Genomic DNA, 19885 nt, shown 5'->3' on the forward strand with positions numbered 1-19885 from the left:
TGACTTCCTGGCTTCATCTTGGACTTCATCACTACACACCTGTCCAGGCATTTGGACTGTTAGACAACCTCAGTTAGTGTCAGCAAATTTGTGCTGCGCTGTTTCTTCAAGTACAGGGAGACTCTGGTCAGGGACGACAACAGACTTGTCAGTCCTGCTCTCACTTTTGGCTCCTGGCTCACCCTCTCTCCTGGGAGCAGCACACCCTTGCTGCTTCCTCCCACTGCACTACCATGATGATTATACACAAGGCCTGGGGAGACCTTCTTGTGACCTTTCAGTACTTGAAGGGGCCTAGAAGAAAGCCAGAGACAGACATTTTCTCAGGGCCTGTTGTGACAGGACAAGGGGTGATGGTTTGAAAGTAAAAGAGGGAGATGGAGTGGACAGAAGGAAGAAATGTTTGACACTGAGGGTGGTGAGAGCCTGTCCCAGGCTGCCCAGAGAGGTGGGAGATGTCCCATCCCTGGAACCATTCCAGGTGAGGTTGTCTGGGGCTGTGAGCAGCCTGCTCTAGTTGAAGATGTCCCTGGTGACTGCAGGGGGTCTGGACTAGGTGACCTTTGAAGTTCCTTCCATCCCAAACCATTCAATGGATAGGGTCTGTGATCTGGTGTCACACATCACAGCAGGGACACAAGACTCAATAGCTACCCTGCAGGAAACTGGAAATCAGAAAACTGCAAAGATGTTTGGCAAAAGCATAGAAACATCTCCCACAAAGGCTCTGAGAGACGTTGGGTTCCCAAACCCTTCACAAGGCTGCTCTGCAAGATGTATTTTCCCTTTGTGAACAGGAACACATTTGCCACAGCTCTGGAAAAGAGGCTTAGCCCGACAGGACATTCTCAGATACTAATGGAATCAGTGAAGACACAGATAAGGTGTGGATTAATCTCAATGTCTAGTAAGCCTGTCATGAGAGGGCCTTACACACAGCCCTGGACTGGGAGGGACATGGACATTACCAGCAGTCGAGCCTCTTCCTCCTTCAGCTTCCTCTCCTCCTCTCTGTGCAGGCTGAGCTCTGCCACCTGGGCACTGAGCGCACTCAGCACTTCCTGGCTCTCCTCTGCTGACTTCTGCAGCTCAGCTGCCTCGTGCCTCTCCTTAGCCAGCCTGTCCTCTTCCCAGAGCTCTGCAAACATCTGCTCCTCCTTCTTCTGCTGCTTTCTCAGCTCCTCCTTCAGAGCTAACTGTGCCAGCTGGTCTTCACACACCTCCTTCTGATGCTTCTTCATCAACTCTATGCGGAGCTCCTCGCACTGCTCTCTGAAAGGCCACATGAAAAGACCTCAAAAGGAGAAGCAGCCCTGGAAGGCTGTGAGGGATGGAGGCTTCCAGCTCAGAAGACACAAATACAACAAGAAAAAAATGTTCAGGTTGGAAAACACCTTGAAGATCATCATGTCCAACCTTTAACCCAGCACTGCCAAGTCCACCAGGGTGATGGATACTACACTACCTGCAGACTCTGCTTCTATTTGTGCAGACAAAGCACCAATGAGATCAATCCGTGCTGTCAAACCAATATACAGCTTGGGTAATACACAGGGATTTCAATTCTGCTCCTAAGCAGGAGGATACAAATTTTCATACTATCCAAATGTGAAACTAGCAGAAAATGCTGAAGATCTACAAGTGTTAAGGATCTATAAACTCTTAGAATGTGTGATAGAAACATATGAATGCTCTGAAGTACAAAAACCCCTCACCACCTCATGTGGAGTGAAAGCCTTTTCTACAGATGACAACAATCCCAGCATGGTGAGGGGTTGTGAGGGACCCCTGGAGATCATCCAGTCCAAGCTCCTGCTCTAGCAGGGCACCCACAGCAGCTTGCCCAGCAGCACAAGGACCAGGGGGGGTTGGAAGCTCTCCACACAAGGACACTCCACAACCTCTCTGGGCAGCCTGCTCCAGCCCTCCACCACCCTCACCACAAAGAATTTTCTCCTCCTGTTCAGGTGGAACCTCCTGGGTTTCACTTTGTGCCCACTGTCCTGTGTGCCCTAGGCACCACTGACATGAGTCTGGTCCCAGCCTCTTGCCCCTCACCCCTTAGCTCTTGTTGGGCATTGCTCAGATGCCCTCTGGGGCTGCTCTTCTCCAGGCTCAACAGCCCCAGGGGCTCTCAGCCTTTGCTCCTCACAGAGATGCTCCAGGACCCTCAGCATCTTCAGAGCCTTCTTGGACTCTGTCCAGCAGTTCTCTGTCTCTCTTCAAGCAGAGCACAGAACTGGACCCAGTACTCCAGGTGTGGCTCATGTAGGACAGAGTAGAGGGTGAGGGAAATCTCCCCTTGACCTGCTGGCCACACTGTTCTGAATGCACCCCAGGAGACCATTGGCCTTCTTGGCCACCAGACCACACTGCTGGCTCATGGTGACCTCATCCACAACAGCTGACATCTCAATACATCACTGATTGACTCTGGAAGCAGTGCATGACACCTGCTGTTCCTTGTAATTGGTCACACACTACCCCTTTAGACCATGTTTAGCTGACAATTCTGCAGGGCACAAACATTAATTATTCATCAGCTGTCTCACAGCACTGTCAGTCTCCACAGCACCAGAATTATTTACTTTTCATAACTACAGCCACGACATGATCCAGAGCAGGCTCCTCTGGGTGGCCCTGCTTTAGCAGGGGGATTGGACTAGATGATCTCCTGAGGTGCCTTCCAACCCCCATCATGCTGGGATCCTGTGAACCTGACCCTTGATCACCTCCTGCTAACAAACAGAGAATAAGCACCACTCCAGATGTCATTAACCTGTGGCTGAAGTAACTGCCAGCATGTAATCACTATTCCTTGGCTTTAGATCTTACAACAAGGATCTGGAGGTTCTGGAAGGTGTCCAGAGAAGGGCCATGAGGATGAGCAGAGGGCTGGAGCTGCTCTGCTCTGGAGACAAACTGAGAGAGTTGGGGTTGTGCAGGCTGGAGAGGAGAAGGCTCTGAGGAGACATTCTGGTGGCCTTCCAGGATCTGAAGGGAGCTACAGGAAAGCTGGGGAGGGACTTTGTAGGGTGTCAGGGAGTGATAGGAGTGGGGGGATGGAGCAAAACCAGAAGTGGGGAGATTGAGATTGGATGTGAGGAAGAAATTCTTCCCAGGAGGGTGGTGAGAGACTGGCAGAGGTTGCCCAGGGAGGTGGTGGAAGCCTCATCCCTGGAGGTTTTTGCAGCCAGGCTGGAGGTGGCTGTGAGCAACCTGCTGTAGTGTGAGGTGTCCCTGCCCATGGCAGGGGGGTTGGGACTGGATGATCCTTGAGGTCCCTTCCAACCCTGACAATTCTGTGATTCTATGATCTTCTGAAGCTTTCCCAATAAAGCTCCATGCTGATCCAGCCCAAAAAAATGTCTCAGGGCTTATAAACCACAAAGAGCCTTTCCCCAAACAGCCCTCCTCTGGGGAAGGAGCAGCTGAACAAGCTGCTGACAGACAGAAAAAGGGACAGTGCCAAAAGCCATCCTGACCATACTCTTAGTGTCACAGTGAGAACTCCACACTGACAGTGCAGCAGAGCAAAATTGCAGCTCTGATAGTGGAGGGGAAGCACTGAGACACCTTGGTCTTCCCCAGTGCTGCAGGAGTGAGGCACAGCCAGAGAACACAATGCTCCACCTCTAATTCCATGCAGACGCAGAGATCTCATGTTTTAAAGGGTCTAGAGCACAAATCCTGTGAGGAGTGGCTGAGGGACCTGGGGTTGTTCAGCCTGGAGAAAAGGAGGCTGAGAGACCTTCTGGCTTTCTGCAACTCACTGAAAGGAGGTTGGAGCCGGGTGGAGGTCAGTCTCTTCCCCTGGGGAACAAGTGACAAGACAAGAGGAATTGGCCTCAAGTTGCACTAGAGGAGGTTTAGACTGGACATGAGAAACAATTTCTTCCCCTAAAGTGCTGTCAAAGCCTGTCCCAGGCTGCCCAGGGCAGTGGTGGAGTCCCCATCCCTGCAGCACTTTCAAAGCTGTGTAGCTGTGGTGCTGAGGGACCTGGCTTGGTGGTGACCTGGCAGTGCTGGGGTAATGGTTGGACTCAGAGATCTTAAAGGGTCTCTTCCAACCTAAACAATTCTATAATTCTATGATTTTCTTCCTGTGAGCATTCACTGTCCCATGCTTCACATTTCAGCTCTATGCTCCTGGGGTGAGGTGAAACATGCTGAGCATTACACATGAGTCATAAAATGGAGAGCATTGCCATCCCATCAAAATTCTCATTTTGCTCAATTTGATTGATATCTAAAAGGCCTTTCTAACCTCTTACTTCTTCTCAGCCAGGAACAGTTAACTGTGAACTGTTGAATCCTCTTTCATCAATATCAAGTCTGGAATGCTGCCAGGGATGGGGCATCTACAACCATCTCTGGGCAGCCTGGGACAGGCTCTCACCACTCTCAGTCTCAAACATTTCTCCCTCCTCTCCACTCTCAATCTCCCTCTCTTAGTTTCAAACCATCACCCCTTGGCCTGTCACAACAGGACCTCAGAAAAACTCTGTCCCCAGCTTTCTTCCAGCCCCCTTGAAGCACTGCAAGGCCACCAGAAGGTCTCCATGGAGCCTTCTCTCCTCCAGGCTGCCCAAGCCCAACTCTCTCAGCCTGGAGCCTCCCAGCAGAGCCCTTCCAGCCCTGCCAGCATTGCTGTGGCCTCCTCTGGCCCTGCTCCAGCAGGTCCCTGTCTGTGCTGTGCTGAGCACTCCAGAGCTGCCCCAGCACTGCAGGGGGGGTCTCAGCAGAGCACAGCAGAGGGGCAGAATCCCCTCCCTGCCCCTGCTGCCTACACCAGCACAGCTGTTTTACTTCCTTGTATGCGAGGGGAACCTTCTGAGTACAGATTGTCCCCACAACAGCAGAAAGCAGCACAATGAGGCACATGCCTGGAGCCACAGCACTCTCCAGGAGGTGCCTCTGCCTTCAAGCAAGGTGAATAAAACACTAAACCGTTGCCAGCTTTCCTGCTCCCAACCCGTGGGCAGGAGAGAGTGGTGATTACACCCCCCTGTTACAGTTAGTGTTGATGAAGAACATATTCCTCAGCTGTTCTGAGGGAAACACATTGTTATTAAGCCTTGAAATCATCTACCATTACAAAGGTTACCTTAACACAATGGGCTCAAAGTTCTCTCAGCAGTGAAGGAATAAAGAATTCAGGCTTCTTTCCCACCATGATCAACTAATCTGAATTCCAACTCAACTGAATTCCCAGAGGGGAAGAGAAGGTGAATAAAAGTTGGGCAGGGTTAGAATTTTAATAGAAAAATCACTTTGTAATTGCTTGATTTCATCAAAATAATTCCTTCAAAGCAGATTTTACAGCAACCTATAAACATCTGCTCCCCCAGATGGCTGTTTTGCTTCCTCACTTTGCTCTCCTAAGCTTCTTAACATCAAAATTGTGTCTGGATGCTGCTACTTCCCAAAGACAAACTACATTTATCCCCCTTCCCCCATTTTTTTAAAAAATTCATTTTATGGCTGCAGTACAAAGTTGCTGTGATAACAACATCCTCTGTGTGGATGCTTCTGATGTTATCACTAGAAAGAGGATGTAATTTTGGCTTTATGCTGATTTTAAGGTGTTGCAATTTGCTTTAAAGATCCCAATGATGAACATGCCCTTGGGCTGAAACTGGCTGAGTATCTTTCCAGACAAGTTGTAGCCCTTCATGAGAATAAAATCCATCAGGACTCAGTGGTCCAAGGACACTGTAACAAAGGAATCTTCCTGGCTAACATCAGGACTGAGAAGGATTAAATCTAAATCCTCAGGCTACAAAGGAAGCCACATGGGTGCTGAAGGAGCTGCCTTTAGTGCTCTGGAGTAAGGCACAGCTTGGCACATGGCTTGTAAATGTACATCACAACTGGTGGAGTGACACCAACATCACTGGTGCTGGGGAAGTCCCAGGCTGGGCTCAGCAGCAGATGGGAACTAGGAGCTGGATTTGGGAAGTACATCCAGGAACACACAGTTTAGGATCAAAGACAGAAGGGACAGAGTTCTCCTCTGCACTTTCTGCAGCCCAGGGCAGGTTGGCACAGCCAGGGGCTGCTCCCAGCAGTGACCACACTGATGGGGAGAGCTCCTGCCAAGGGCTGGCTGCAGAAAGGCTCTGCCTGAGACTTGCTCCTGGGTGCACCAAGGGCACTGCCACAGCTTGTGCCACACTTTAGGGGGCAGGAAGTCAGAGGTTACAGGTGTGGGGAGAAGCAGACAGGAGAGGTGACCCTCAACTGCCCAAGAAGGGATTGCAGCCCATGGATGGCATCTTCAGGAGCAAGCTGAGGGATCCCCAGGGTCAAGCCTCTTCTTCAATTGCCAGAGGAGGACTCTGTCCCTTCTGCCCTCAATCCTCATCCATGTGTTCCTGAATCCACCTCCTGAATCTGCTTCCCACCTGCTGCTGAGTCCAGTCTGGGACTTCCCCAGTGCCTGCTCCCAGCATCAGTGGTGCCAATGATGCCACCACTGCCATCAGGGGTTGGGTTCCTTGTCAGTTTGTGTCTCTCTATCTCCATTCCATGGCATTATTCCTCTTTCCATCCCAGCTGGGTTAGTTTCTTTCCCATCCCATCAGTCTCTCTCCCATCTTCCTTTTCTCTTCCCTTTGGGAAGGCAGAAGGCTCCATGGAGAGTCTTTGGCACTCATTTAGTTTATTACTGTCACCTTCACAGCTCATCCTCCAAGCTCATCCAGTCCTACCTTCGACCCAGCACTGCAGGGCCAACACTAAACCATGTCCCTAAGCACCACCTCCACAGGCTGCTAAAACAGCTCCAGGGAAGGTGACTGCACCACTGCCCTGGGCAGACCATTCCAGTGTTTGAGAGCCCTTCAAGTGAAGAAGTATTTCCTAACATCCAGTATGAACCTCCCCTGGTGCAGCTTGGAACCATTTCCTCTGGTCCTGACCCTTGCAACCAAGGAACAGAGGCTGCCCCCTCCTTGCTCCAACCTCCCTTCAAGCAGCTGTAGAGAGCAATGAGGTCTCCCCTCAGCCTCCTCTTCTCCAGACTGAACACCCCCAGCTCTCTCAGCCCCTCCAGGTGCTCCAGGCCCTTCTCCAGCCTCGTCGCCCTTTTCTGGGCACACTCCAGCCCCTCAATGTCCTTCCTGGAGTGAGGGGCCCAGCACTGAACATAGCACTCAAGGTGTGGCCTCCCCAGTGCTGAGCACAGGGGGATGATCACCTCCCTGTCCCTGCTGCCCACCCTGTTTCTAATGCCAGCCAGGATGCCATTGGCTTTCTTGGCCACCTGGGCACACTGCTGGCTCATGTTCAGTTGACTATCAACCAACAGCCCTAGGACCCTCTCCAACTTGCAGCTTCCCAACCACACACCCTCAGGTCTGTAACTTGCCATGGGGTGGTTGTCACCTAAGTCACAAATTGCCTCTTTGTTTTTACTTGACCCAAATTCTCCTTGAGAAGATACCTGAATTGCTGGTCTCGTTTCTCAGCCACCAGTTCTTGCCTTTCTTTTTCTTTCTTCTCTCTCAGGAATTTTGCTCTCTCCCTCATCTTCACTTTTTTCTCCTCTACTGTTTCCTCAAGTGCCTCCATCTCAGCAAAGAACCTACTTTCCTCTGCCTCCAGCAGCTCACGAAGCCTGTAATGAAAACATTAAAATCAAAGCTAAAACAATCCTAGTGTTGGATGAAAAAGAACTATTCTATCTGTTAGGAAGACAAAATGGGCAGTGTGCTCCCTTCAACACTTCTTGCCAATGCTGCAGAATGGAGCATTAAGTTTAACTCAGGGATTGTTCCTGGATCCCTGCCCATGGAGGGATCACATGAAGGTGATCCTGGCATATGACAATTTAAGGTCTTCCAAATCCATTTCCAGTGCTGCCTTACAACTCCAGCCCCCTGTTAAACGAAGCCTTCTGATTTCCAGGTTGATATAAATTTGATCTCATACTACTGTGTCATTCAGCACAATCCCTCCCTGGTATTTACCACTCTTCTCTATACATACAGAAGTGTAACTTCATTGAAACTCAGGAACCCAGAAACTCATGATTCCATCCCAAATGTCACAGCAGCTTCTAGGAAATTACTCTCACTTTTATGCTATGGGGTGTCCCTGCTACTGTACAAACAACAGTACTATGGATCTACTCTGGCACTGCTGGTGGAAGTCACAGCAGCAAAGCCAAAGACTGACCAAATCAGGGAGCTGAATCTCACTGTCTTTACCATGAACCAAGAACATAAGCCAGGGCTACAAAGATGCTGAGGGGCCTGCAGCATTTCTGTGAGGAGCAAAGGCTGAGAGCCCTGGGGGTGTTGAGCTTGCAGAAGAGCAGCCCCAGAGGGGATCTGAGCAATTCTCAGCAAGAGATAAAGGCTGGGGAGCACGAGGATGAGGCCAGTGGTGCCCAGCAAGTGAGAGGCCATGAAGATGATTAAGGGACTGGACTACTTCTCCTGTAAAAAGAATTTCTCCTAAAGCACCCTCTCTCTTGAGAGAGCTGGGACTGTCCAGCCTGGAGAAGAGAAGGCTGAGGGGGATCTTACCAATGCATGTAGATATCTGCAGGGCATGAATACAGAAAAGGGAGATGTCTTCTCAGAAGTGCCAAGTGATACAAAGAGGCAATGGGCACAAGTTAAAAAACGTGAAATTCCATCTGAACACAAGAAAGTATTTTTGTCCTGTAAAGCATTACTTGTAGGACCTAAAATTAATGTAATTTGCTTCACACAATTATGGAATCCTGCAATACTTGAGCTTGGGAAGGGACCTTTAAAAGTCATCTAGCCCAACCCCTACCTCCACTGAGCAGGGTCCTCTGCATCTAGAGGAGGTCGTTCAGAGCTCTGAACAACCTCACCTGGAATGCTGCCAGGGATAGGGCATCTCCTACCTTTCCTGGCAGCCTGGGACAGGCTCTCACCACCCTCAGTCTCAAACACTTCTTCCTTCTTTCTACTCTCAATCTCCCTCTTCCAGTTCAAACCATCACCCCTTGGCCTGTCACAACAGGACCTGACAAAAACTCTGTCCCCAGCTTTCTTCTAGGTCCTTTCAAGCACTGCAAGGCCACCAGAAGGTCTCCCTGGAGCCTTCTCTTCTGCAGGCTGCCCAAGCCCAACTCTCTCAGCCTGGAGCCTCCCAGCAGAGCCCTTCCAGCCCTGCCAGCATTGCTGTGGCCTCCTCTGGCCCTGCTCCACCAGCTCCCTGTCTGTGCTGTGCTGAGCACTCCAGAGCTGCCCCAGCACTGCAGGGGGGGTCTCAGCAGAGCACAGCAGAGGGGCAGAATCCCCTCCCTGCCCCTGCTGCCCACACTGCTGGGGATCAGCCCAGCACAGGGCTGGCTCTGGGCTGGCAGTGCTTGGTGCCAGCTCATGCCTAGCTCTGCACCCACCATTCTTTCCGTTACAAATGAATGCACCACTCCACAAGGCACAATGTAACGTACAGAGCTGAGCTTTTCCCACAGCACACAGTTCAGTGGAACACAGCAGGGCAGACATTGGTGTCAGCCAGTGGTTTGCTACCTCTTTCGTCTCTCCTCAGTCTCTGCCTGGTACTCCTGCATTGTGGCCTCCACCTTCCTCTGCACAGCACAGTGCAGCCATTTCTGCTGGGTCCGCTGGTGCCACTCCTGCACACTGCGACACTGGTGGTACAGCTTTAGCAGCTTAGCCTGTTCAAGAAGTTCATTGTCTTTCTCTCTCTGGGCTAAGAAAATATCTTCATTTCTTTGTTCTTTCAGAGGCTTGGCTCTCTGTCAGAGAAAGCACAGGTCAGCAGTGAAAACATCACCTGTTATTCTGGGCTGGTTCTCAGTGGAAAAATATGTACTTAACACCAAATGATGGGATTTGAGGGCACTTAGGGGTAAATCCTTGCACTGAAGAGCTTACCAGCACTACAAGAATATGAATTACCTTCATCTGCCAGCACCTGTCTGTTGCCCAGACTACAGCTTAGATCTTACCTTACATATCCAAGGGGGTAGTTACAGTCTGCTTACAGTCTGCTTGACACCATCCCTGGAGGTGTTTAAAAGAGGCAGAGATGTGGTGCCGAGGGACATGGTTTAGCACCAGACTTGGTAGATTTAGAGAATGGTTGGACTCTATGATCTTAAAGGGCTTTTCCAACCAAAACAAATGTTCTCCCCACCGGTAACCTCCAGCCACCTCCATGTCTAGCACAGCTCCCTGGAGGTCCTGACATACAGCCTCACTCCGCTGCACACACGCAGGACCCACGGACCCCCAAAGGGGTGACTTTGCCCCCACGGCCACAGTTAAATCAGTTCCTCTAGAGAGAATTCCTCCTCAGCCCGTCTGGCACCAGCATCGCCAGGGAAGTGCACGCCCTACTCCTTTCAGAGGGCCCTGCCCCAACCACCACCCATTGAGGCGCCAGCTAAAGGACCCCGCACCATCCTCTCTGGAGAGTCCTCTCACCACTGCAAAGGAGTGCGGGTAAGGCCCAGGCACCTCCCAGAACACCCGCCGCTGAGCCGCCATGGCCGCGGCCTGTACCAACGGGCAGGGTCAGCTGGACGCGCCACGCGTTACTAAGGCAACGCCGAGTGGCGGAAGTGACCTCATGACGCCGTGTCCGCGGCCTGTACGGGAGGGCAGGGCCTGTTGGACGCACAATGCGTTGAAAAGGCAACGCCGAGTGGCGGAAGTGACCTCATGACGCCACTGACGCATGCTCAGACAGGAAGTGCGATGCCCAAGCCGCTCAGGGCAGGTTGAGGGAGCCAGTGGCGCCTGCGCCTCCGCCTCGGTTCTGTCACTGCTCTCAGCCCTGCAGCGGTGTGGGCGCTGAGCACTGAGGATGCTGGTCCTCTGAGCGTGGTACAGCGCACAGGGTTCCGGCCCTGTCACGCATAAGTAAGGGCCCTCGGTGTCCCCTCGGTAAGTGTAGTGTTACCGTGGTGTGAGGTGCTGCTGTGAGAAAATAAGGGAAGGTCGGCGACGAAGTTTGTAAACACGCTGGAGTGACTTGCAGCTCGGCAAAACCACAGATAATGTCCTTGTATATCCTGTGACTGACAGATGAGGCATTCGTGTTCAGCTGGCACTGGTCTGTTACAGATTCAGAGACACCTTATCAAACGCTTGAGATTGCTGCCCTGTTCTAGGGACAGCTATATAATCCTTTCTTTAACACGATTAAGCCCAACTGTTAGCACTGCTAGGTCACCACTAAACCACATCCCTGAGCACCACATTGACACAAGCTTTGAAACCCAGGGATAGGGACTCCCACGGGCAGGCTGGGACCGGGCTTAGATGATCTTTCAGTTAATATATTCATCAAATCCAACTTAAATGTCTCCTGGTGCAACTTGAGGCTGTTCCCTCAGTGATGTCGTATCATTCTTTCCTTGGGAGAAAAGACGAGCCCCCACCTGGCTTGAGCCTCCTTTCTGGGAGTTGAGAGATGGTAGGTCTCCCCTCAGCCTCTCTTTCCCCAGGCTAAACAAACCCAGGTCCCTCAGCTGCACCTCACCAGGCTTTCACTCTAGACCCTTCACAGCTTGGTTGCCCTTCTGTGGACATGCTCCAGCCCTTCAATGCCTTTCTTGGAGTGAGGGACTCAAAGTGGAACTGAGGATTCAAGGTGTGGCCTCATCAGTGCCAAGTGGAGGGGGACAATCCTTGCTCTACTCCTGATGGCTACTGTACTGCTGAACCAAGCCAGGATACTGGTGGCCTTTATGGCCTCCTGGGCACATGCTGGTTCAGCTCCACCTGGCTGTCAACCAACACCCTGAAGCCCCTTTCCATGTCACAGTGGAAAAGTACACATGCAACAATCCCTGTTCCACCCAGAAAAGCAACACATTTGAAACCTTTTTTGCTGTCCAGCAAGTACCAAGCCCCACAGTTCCAGCATCCCCACTTGTGTGCCTCCACCCTGATGCTGCTGAGGAGATCTCCAGTCTGTAATGTAAGGAGAAGACAGTTACTCTCCATTTCCTCTATGGTTTTGTGTTTTCCCTTGTGTCAGCTCATGCAGCTGATGACATCTAGTGGGAGCAGAAGCTGGCACATATGGATACAAGACAGCAAGAGCTTTGAGTTTTGCTGGGACAGAATCCTAGGCCAGCCATGGTTTACAGGCAGTTTGGTGTCAGCCAGGGCAGCTGGCCCAGTTAGGCTCCCAGACCATAAATGTTATGCTTAGTGTAAAGGGGAGGTTTGCTGAAGATGGAGGTTTCTCCTTCTCCTCTTCCTCCTCCTCCTGTTCCTCCTCCTCCTCCTCCTCCCGTTCCTTCTCCTTCTCCTTCTCCTTCTCCTTCTCCTTCTCCTTCTCCTTCTCCTTCTCCTTCTCCTTCTCCTTCTCCTTCTCCTTCTCCTTCTCCTTCTCCTTCTCCTTCTCCTTCTCCTTCTCCTTCTCCTTCTCCTTCTCCTTCTCCTTCTCCTTCTCCTTCTCCTTCTCCTTCTCCTTCTCCTTCTCCTTGCCTGCAGGTTGATGGTCACTGTGTAAACCCCACAGCATCAGGTCCCTGGTTGGTCAGGATTAACAGGACCCTGGTAAAGGCCTCCAGAGCTACCCAGGGTGAAGAACAATGGGAAATGAAACATTGGACGTGGAGCAGTGATTGCTCTGAGTTGATTTTCCAGAGATGTCACAGGAACAAAGCTGCTGCTGAAGCTTTGAAGCCCAGGAGCATGGATACTGCTAAGAACTTGGCTTCCTGCAGATAACTGGGACTTGTCTAATAACAAGTTAAACAAATTATCCAGATAAAGAAAGGTCAATGTTTAGAGTTGAGTCACAGGCAAAGGCTGAGAGACCTGGTGCTGCTTAGCCTGAAGACCCACAACCTGAGAGGGGGTCTTCACAGTGGGGTTGGAAGGGATCTGTCATCAATAGCTCATCAGTAGCTAAAGGGCAGGGGTCGAGAGGATGGGGACAGATTCTTTTCAATGGTTCCTTGTGGCAGGACAAGGGGCAGTGGGCACAAACTGGAACCCAGGAGGTTCCATCTCAACAGCAGGATAGACTTCTTTGGTGTGAGGGTGCTGGAGGCCTGGAGCAGGCTGCCCAGAGAGGCTGTGGAATCTCCTTCTCTGGAGAGCTTGCAACCTCCCCTGGTCCTTGTGCTGCTGGGTAAGCTGCTGTGGGTGCCCTGCTGGAGCAGGGGGGTTGGGCTGGATGATCTCCAGGAGTCCTTTCTAAGTTTTCCTGTGATGTTTGGAAGAGAGAAATGACTTCACAGCCAGGAGCTGTGGGTTTTCCCTCTGAGAACTTTCATATTTAAGTGTTGGGTGGGATGAATGTCTTGGTATATTATAGTCTTACCTAATATTTTATGGGATGTTTGATGAGAATTGTTGCCTTGTCTTAACATTTACACAAAACCTCCACCTTTGAAACCATCTGCTCCTGAAAAAGCTCATTTGAGTCCAAAGGCCTGACAAGTGGCTTCTGACTTTGAGCTTATTTCACAGATTCTGCTTAACTTATGTGACAAAGAGGATCCTGGTGACTGCAATGTTCTCTTCATTTGGGGATATATGTTAGAGGATATATGTAGTGTATGGTCTCTCTTGACTTGGATTCTCCTTCCTGAATCCTCTCTCTAAAGAACAACCAAGGGACTTTAAAGGGAAAAACATCCATTTGACACTTGAGTGTCAACAACTGCACAAAAATCAGAGCTTTAGGTGTGGGCTGAGGTTTCAACCCACTTTAAGAAGCTAGAGTCATGTCCCCTTTCTCTCCCCACTCTGATGGATCAACTCTTGTAGCTAAACCCTAACAGTGAGATAAGGAGACTCCACAGGCTCCACTCTGCCTGGGCTCAGCTGTAAGAATGGTAAAGGTCAGCATGAGGGAAGGGCTGGGAGTGAGTCAGGAACAGGACAGCACCATGTGATAAGCAAGAGCACCTCAGCAAATCTGTGGTGGGAAAATCCAGCAAGGACAGTGGGACCTTTGAGCTCTTTGAGGAAGTGCAAGAAGTTGATTGATAGCGACAGAAGAAACGTTTTCTTCTTGCAGAATAAAAATTAACTCCAGTTAAGGGAACTGAAGTCATCCCCACCCCTCATAAAAGTGAAGCCTTTGACTACAGTGGCCATTTCTTTTGTCTGGGTTTGTGGTGGCTCCATGAGCCAGCACTTGGCCATGCCAGGACCCTTCTTCCTACAGGATCAAACATGTTTCTCTCCCTCAGCAGATGCCCTGGGTTTCCCAGGCTGGGGCTCTGAGAAGTTGCCAGTTCCTGTCTGGTTCTGAGTTCCCCTGGGGTTTCCTCACCAGTCACGCTCCAGACTCTATCAGGTTCCTCCAGTCATGCTGCCTTCTAATCCTTCCTGCCAGCACCTTCAAGCAATCTTCAAAATTGCTTAGGGAAATCATGACTGGTGGAGTTTATGTCTCTTGAATACAGCTATAATTTTTTTAAAGGCTTTTCTGTTTGCTCAGATGCACATGACTGGCTGATACAGTGGAGAGCTGGAATCCCCCTCCCACACTGACAACAACCAGGCTAACTCAGCCTGGAAGCAAATGAAGCTATATTTACAAGCAAATCTACAATCTATGATGAAATGCAATGAATATGTACAAATAGACACTAGTCACAACATTTAACATTTACAAATATGTACAATCAACAGAAAAGCACAACCAAGCCCCTTGGCCCCCCCTGAGGGGCCTAGCTTCTTCCCACCTGCTCCTTCCCCCTCCCTTCCCAAAGCTGGCATGCAAAGAGAGAGAAAAAAAAAAAAAGCAGCAGCAAGGCTGTTAGACTTAGCTTGTCAAGGTCAAGCTTGGGGGTGTGTGTTATCTTCAGCCAGGAGAGAGAAGAAGCAGGCAGACAGACTGACAGAAAAACTGCCAGACTGTTCAACTATGAGTACTGACTCTTAAACAATTCTCTCTCTCCAATGAAAGTGTTTAGAATAATCATTATTTGCTTTCTTACACCCAATTGTGATTTATTTACATTCTTTCACTTTTCTGTTCGAACTTTGTGAGAAGAAATTAAAAACATAGTCTTAAAACTATCAGACTGGCTGAGTCAAGAATAGGGACAGAACCACACAAACGTGCCTCCAGTACCTTGAATCCTGGGCTCAGTTTTGGGCCCCTCACTCCAAGAAAGACATTCAGGGGCTAGAGTGTGTTCAGAGAAGGGCAGCAAAGCTGGGGAAGGGTCTATGGCACAGGTGTGGTGAGCAGCAGCTGAGGGATGAGGAGAAGCATGGAGAAGAGGAGGCTGAGGGGAGACCTTTTGGCTCTCTACAGCTCCCTGAAAGGAGGTTGGAGCCAGGTGGGGGTTGGTCTCTTCTCCCAAGTAACAAGAGACAGGACCAGAGAAAATGTTCCAGAGAAAATGCCCCAGGGTAGCTTAGGTTGGACATTATGGAAAATTTAATCTTAGTATCTTCCTAATATTGAACAGCTGAAAAGAGATCTCTGAACTTTCTGAGCAAATAAGGAAGTAGCTGATGGACTGATCTGTTTGGCCTTGGCTGGTGGTGCCATGGGTCATGCCTGGTCACTGTGGTTTAAATGTTGAGGTGCAAAGACCAGAGAGCCCTTCCCCATGCACATCTGATCCAGGTGCCATCAGAAAAATGCTCTTTTTTTCACCCCTGCCTTGCAGAGCATAGGTGAGTGGGAGAAAATGTCAGCTGCTCCCCTCTCTCCACACCCATGGGCTAGAAGATGTTCTTCTCTTTCTCTATCAGCCTTGAAAGAGCAAAGAGTAACTACAAAAAAAGGGAAGGAAGGGGTGAATAATCTCATCATGAGAAGATCACCACAAACATGGACAGTGTATCTTGGGGCTTCCCCACCAGCTGATTTGCACCCTGTGATGGACCCAGCACTTCTATCTAAAAAGCTGCCTGTTGTCCTCTACCTCCCTGCCACAAGAGCTGACCTGCCAATGCTCTCCTCAACAGAACTCTCCTGCAGGTTTCACTGGGAAGACTCTGTCCTGCCTGGGCTTGCCACTGCTCAGTGCTGCCAGTATGCCTGTCCCTCCTGATCTACTGGTTTCAGTCCTGAGCTGGACACAGCCCCAGACCCTCACCTGGCTTTTAGGTGTCAACCTTTCACACTGAGATCCAGGGACCAAAATATCTTTGAGTGGCTTGAGCTCTATGTTGTAACTGTAATGAAATATGACAGAGGAACTAAGCAGGCATGTCTCAGGGTTTCATCACCTGGCTGTCCTGGATCAGCAAGTGGGGTAAGACTGATGGTCTGGTCCAAATACCCCACCCAGCACATCAGGGTGGATGGAGTGGAGTGTGAGGATTGAAACTGATGCTGTCACAGGGTTGCTGCAGTTGTTATCTGTAGAACCTACTCAGCCGAGTATGGAGTAATGGTTTAAACCAAAAGGGGGAGATTCAGACTGGAGAGAAGGAAGAAATTAAACACTGTGAGGGTGTTGAGACACTGGCCAAGGTTCTCCAGAGAGGTGGGAGATGCCCCATCCCTTGAAGCATTCCAGGTGAGGTTGTCTGGGGCTGTGAGCAACCTGCTCGAGCTGCAGATGTCCCTGCTGACTGCAGGGGGTTGGACTAGGTGTTTTAAAAGTCCCTTCTCACCTAAACCACTCTGATTCTATGGCTGAAATCCAAATTCCATGTCTTGTGCTATGGCAAGATCTAAGCTGCACATGGATGAATAGAGCTGCTGTGGCAGGCTCTCTGCTGCTGTGGGATGCAGACCCATGCTGAGCCCTTGCCTTCCTAATTAAATTCCACATGGGAACAACTTCCCCAGCGGAAAAATGAGAAAATGTGAATATTTGTTGCTGGATGTTCAGGTTTAAGCTGGAGCAGAGCTAGCTCTGGTCAGTGCTGTGACTTCCCAGCTCAGTCTCTGCTCAGTGGGGCTCCTTCTGCAGCTCAGGGCAGGTTGGCACAGCCAGGGGCTGCTCCAGGGGAGAGCTCCTGCCAAGGGCTGGCTGCAGAAAGGCTCTGCCTGAGACTTGTTCCTGTGCACACCAAGGGCACTGCCACAGCTTGTGCCACCCCATGGCAGGCAGGAAGGCAGAGTTGGCATCTGCAGGGAGGAGCAGACAGGAGAGGTGACCCTCAACTGCCCAAGAAGGGATTGCAGCCTATGGATGGCATCTTCAGGAGAAAGCTGAGGCATCCCCAGGGTCAGGCCTCTTCTTCAATGGTCCAGGAGGACTCTGTGCTTCTGTCTTCGATTCTGATCCATGCGTTCCAGAATCCAGCTCCTGAATCCTGTTCTCCTCTGCTGCTGAGTCCAGTCTGGGACTTCCCCAGTGCCTGTCCCCAGCACGAGTGGTACCAGTGGTGCCACCACTGCCATCAGGGGTTGGGTTCCATATTGGTTTGTGTCTCTTTGTCTCTATTCCATGACATTACTCTTCTTTCCATCCCAGCTGGGTTAGTTTCTCTCCTGCCCCATCAGTCTCTCTCCCATCTTCCTTTTCTCTTCCCTTTGGGAAGGCAGAGAGATTTGTGGAGCTTCTGTCAGTTATCTGGTGGCCAGCCCAACCATGACCCTTGCTACTGGGAAACACATTTCTTCACAACTGGGAGAAATGAGTCACCAGCTGGAGTATTTAAAGAGGAATTGAAAGTATTTGAAGTTCAAGTTGGTTAAACTTCACTCTTTGCTAATTTTGTGGTCTCCATAAAAGATGATTTCAATGTTTCTTAACTAAAAAGCCCTTTCTGCTGACTGCTGTTTCCTTTCTGTCATTTTTACACAAGTCTTATCAGAAGACCCAACTGATTTTGAGAAATAAGATCATCTACTATGAAAGCTGCTTCTGTGTCACCCTCACATGCCAGCCACAGGAGACAGATTCTCCTTCTCCGCTGCACCACTGATCATCAAAACGTCTGGCACAGTTGGCAGCTGGCACAGGAGGAAAGAGGGATAAAGGATTAGAGCCAAATAGGATGATGAGGATAAGGAAGGTCATGCTGAGGTTTTATGAACTGGTGGCTCTCAAATGAACTTTGGGTGATGGAGTTTATCCTGGAGGACTTTCGAAGTGTTTCCAATCATTGCAGAGCTGTTTGCAGGTGGAGTTTAGGGAGGGAGGTGAGGTGCTGGCAGGCTGAGACAGGTGGAATATAGGCTCAGTTTTAAACTGGGAATCAGAAGCTGGTTAACTTCAGCCCTTGAAAAAAAAAAAATCAGAAAGACTGTGGACTATTTGTAAAATCAGTCATAAGCAACTCAGAATACAGAGATGAAGGCCAACCAGCAGAGGTCGGTCAGGGACAAATGGTTTCACTTTAACCTCATTTCCTTCTGTGATGCATCACAGAGCTAGTGGGAACAGAAGCAGTAAATGTCATGTGATGGAGGCCTTTAGCAGCTCCCTGCACCACATGGCAGCTTCATGCCCTCTGCCTGTCAGGAGTGATGACCAGCCTAGGGACAGTCACCCGATGTTTGCTGTCACCTGTGCTTCTGCATCCACTTCTGGGGTTTAATTTCAGGAATGTTGGGCAGAGAGGAACCTCATGAATTTCAACAAGGGCAAGTGTAGGGTCCTGCCTTTGGGGAGGAACAACCTCCTGCACCAGTGCAGGTGAGGAGCTGACCTGCTGTAAAGCAGCTCTGTGGAGAAGGACCACAGAGTGACAATGGGCAACAAGTTCACCAAGAGCCAGCAATGTGCCCTTGAGACCAAGAAGGAGAGTAGGAAATCCTCTTCCTAATGAGCAACTTAAAATCCCTATGAAGTGGAAAAGTCCCCGAGATTTTGTTATAGCAGCAGCAGCAGTAGCATTTACAGCTCTTGATTCTTTAAAGAAATGTCACAGTTTTTTCATCAAGAAATTAGTGAAAAAGCAACTTTGGAGCTGAAGGCAGTGCTCATGCAGTCAGAACTTTCACTTCAAAGTTTGAAAATCTGCACGTTTCTGAAGACAACAGCGTGCGAACAACGAAAAGAAAAGGAAAAAAAAAGAAAAAAGTGTCTTGTCCACTGCTGTTTGCTACCCTGCTTGTCTCTCCCCCCGCTTCCTTCTCCCTCCTTATCTCACTCCCTTGGTTTGCAGCTGTTGGTCTGCAGAAAGCTGTGTTTTGGTCTTAAAGTAACAGTGTTAAGTTTTGTTAAGAAAGGTATTTCACCATTTTATGAATGCAACTGATATCTATGTATTGTTTTTATCATTAATTCTGATTGTAAGGCATTTTGGAAGTTTATTATTTTAGTGTTTGTAATTGTTGTGTTTTTTATAATAAGTATGATAATTATTGACTACCCAAAAAACAAATTTGGTACTTGTGATAAGGTATATTGAGTGTTATAGAGAATGATGTTTGTTTATAAGCTTTTAGTGATTATGTTAAAGTATGTTTTTTAATCAACAAGCATAATATCGTATAAGTGTTATTGGTTTTATGAGTTTATAGGTTAAGGTTTCTCTTTTTTTCCTTTTTCTGGTTCGAACCTCTCTTTTTTTTTGCGTCTGCCGGCAAAATTTTAAAAAGAGCTCTATATGGTAAATAAGTTTTTATTTTGAAAAGCGCGCATTATCTTTTTTTGTGTGTGTGTTTTTTTGTATATTATATTGATGGTTTAACTTTTGTGTAGTTTTTTAAGTTTTTAGGATCTTTTTTTTTTTATATTAGTAGGACATAAGATTATTTTAGGAACGTTATAGAGTGTTCTATTGTTTTTGTGCTTATAAAGGTTTTAAGATAAGGTTATAAGACTATGAAAAGCGACACAAACAAACAAGCAAAAAAATTCTTTTCCTTTTTGATACAGAGGTTTACCCTAGGGAAAACTCAGGGCTTGGAAAGGGATTCATCTTTTCCCACCTAGAGGTTTTTCTGATGCCAGCATGGCAAGGCCCAGCGCAAGACTCAAAGGATAGGACAAACAGCAGTGCCCATGAAGCTGACAATCAGCTGACCACTG

At 49.3% G+C, this 19885-nt stretch overlaps 1 protein-coding gene across 1 annotated transcript; it reads right to left on the reverse strand.

The window, feature by feature from the left end:
* Positions 1–829: 829 nt before the first annotated feature.
* CFAP53 (cilia and flagella associated protein 53) lies at positions 830–10502 on the reverse strand. Its single transcript, XM_054387584.1, has 5 exons — positions 10440–10502; positions 9519–9640; positions 7448–7621; positions 1052–1272; positions 830–855 (listed from the first exon to the last, which is right to left on the reverse strand). The coding sequence occupies exons 1-5, from the start codon at positions 10500–10502 to the stop codon at positions 830–832; spliced, it is 606 nt and encodes a 201-aa protein (XP_054243559.1).
* Between the last annotated feature and the right edge of the window lie 9383 nt (positions 10503–19885).

Source organism: Indicator indicator, chromosome 15 (assembly GCF_027791375.1).
Source record: "Indicator indicator isolate 239-I01 chromosome 15, UM_Iind_1.1, whole genome shotgun sequence".
NCBI lineage: Eukaryota > Metazoa > Chordata > Aves > Piciformes > Indicatoridae > Indicator > Indicator indicator.

Coding starts and splice junctions, on each gene's coding strand:
- CFAP53 (XM_054387584.1), bottom strand. CDS start 10,502: ATGGCGGCTCAGCGGCGGGTGTTCTGGGAGGTGCCTGGGCCTTACCCG. Junction 7,622..9,518: donor ACTGAGGAGAGACGAAAGAG/GTAGCAAACCAC, acceptor TTTTCATTACAG/GCTTCGTGAGCTGCTGGAGG. Junction 1,273..7,447: donor AAACGAGACCAGCAATTCAG/GTATCTTCTCAA, acceptor GTGGCCTTTCAG/AGAGCAGTGCGAGGAGCTCC.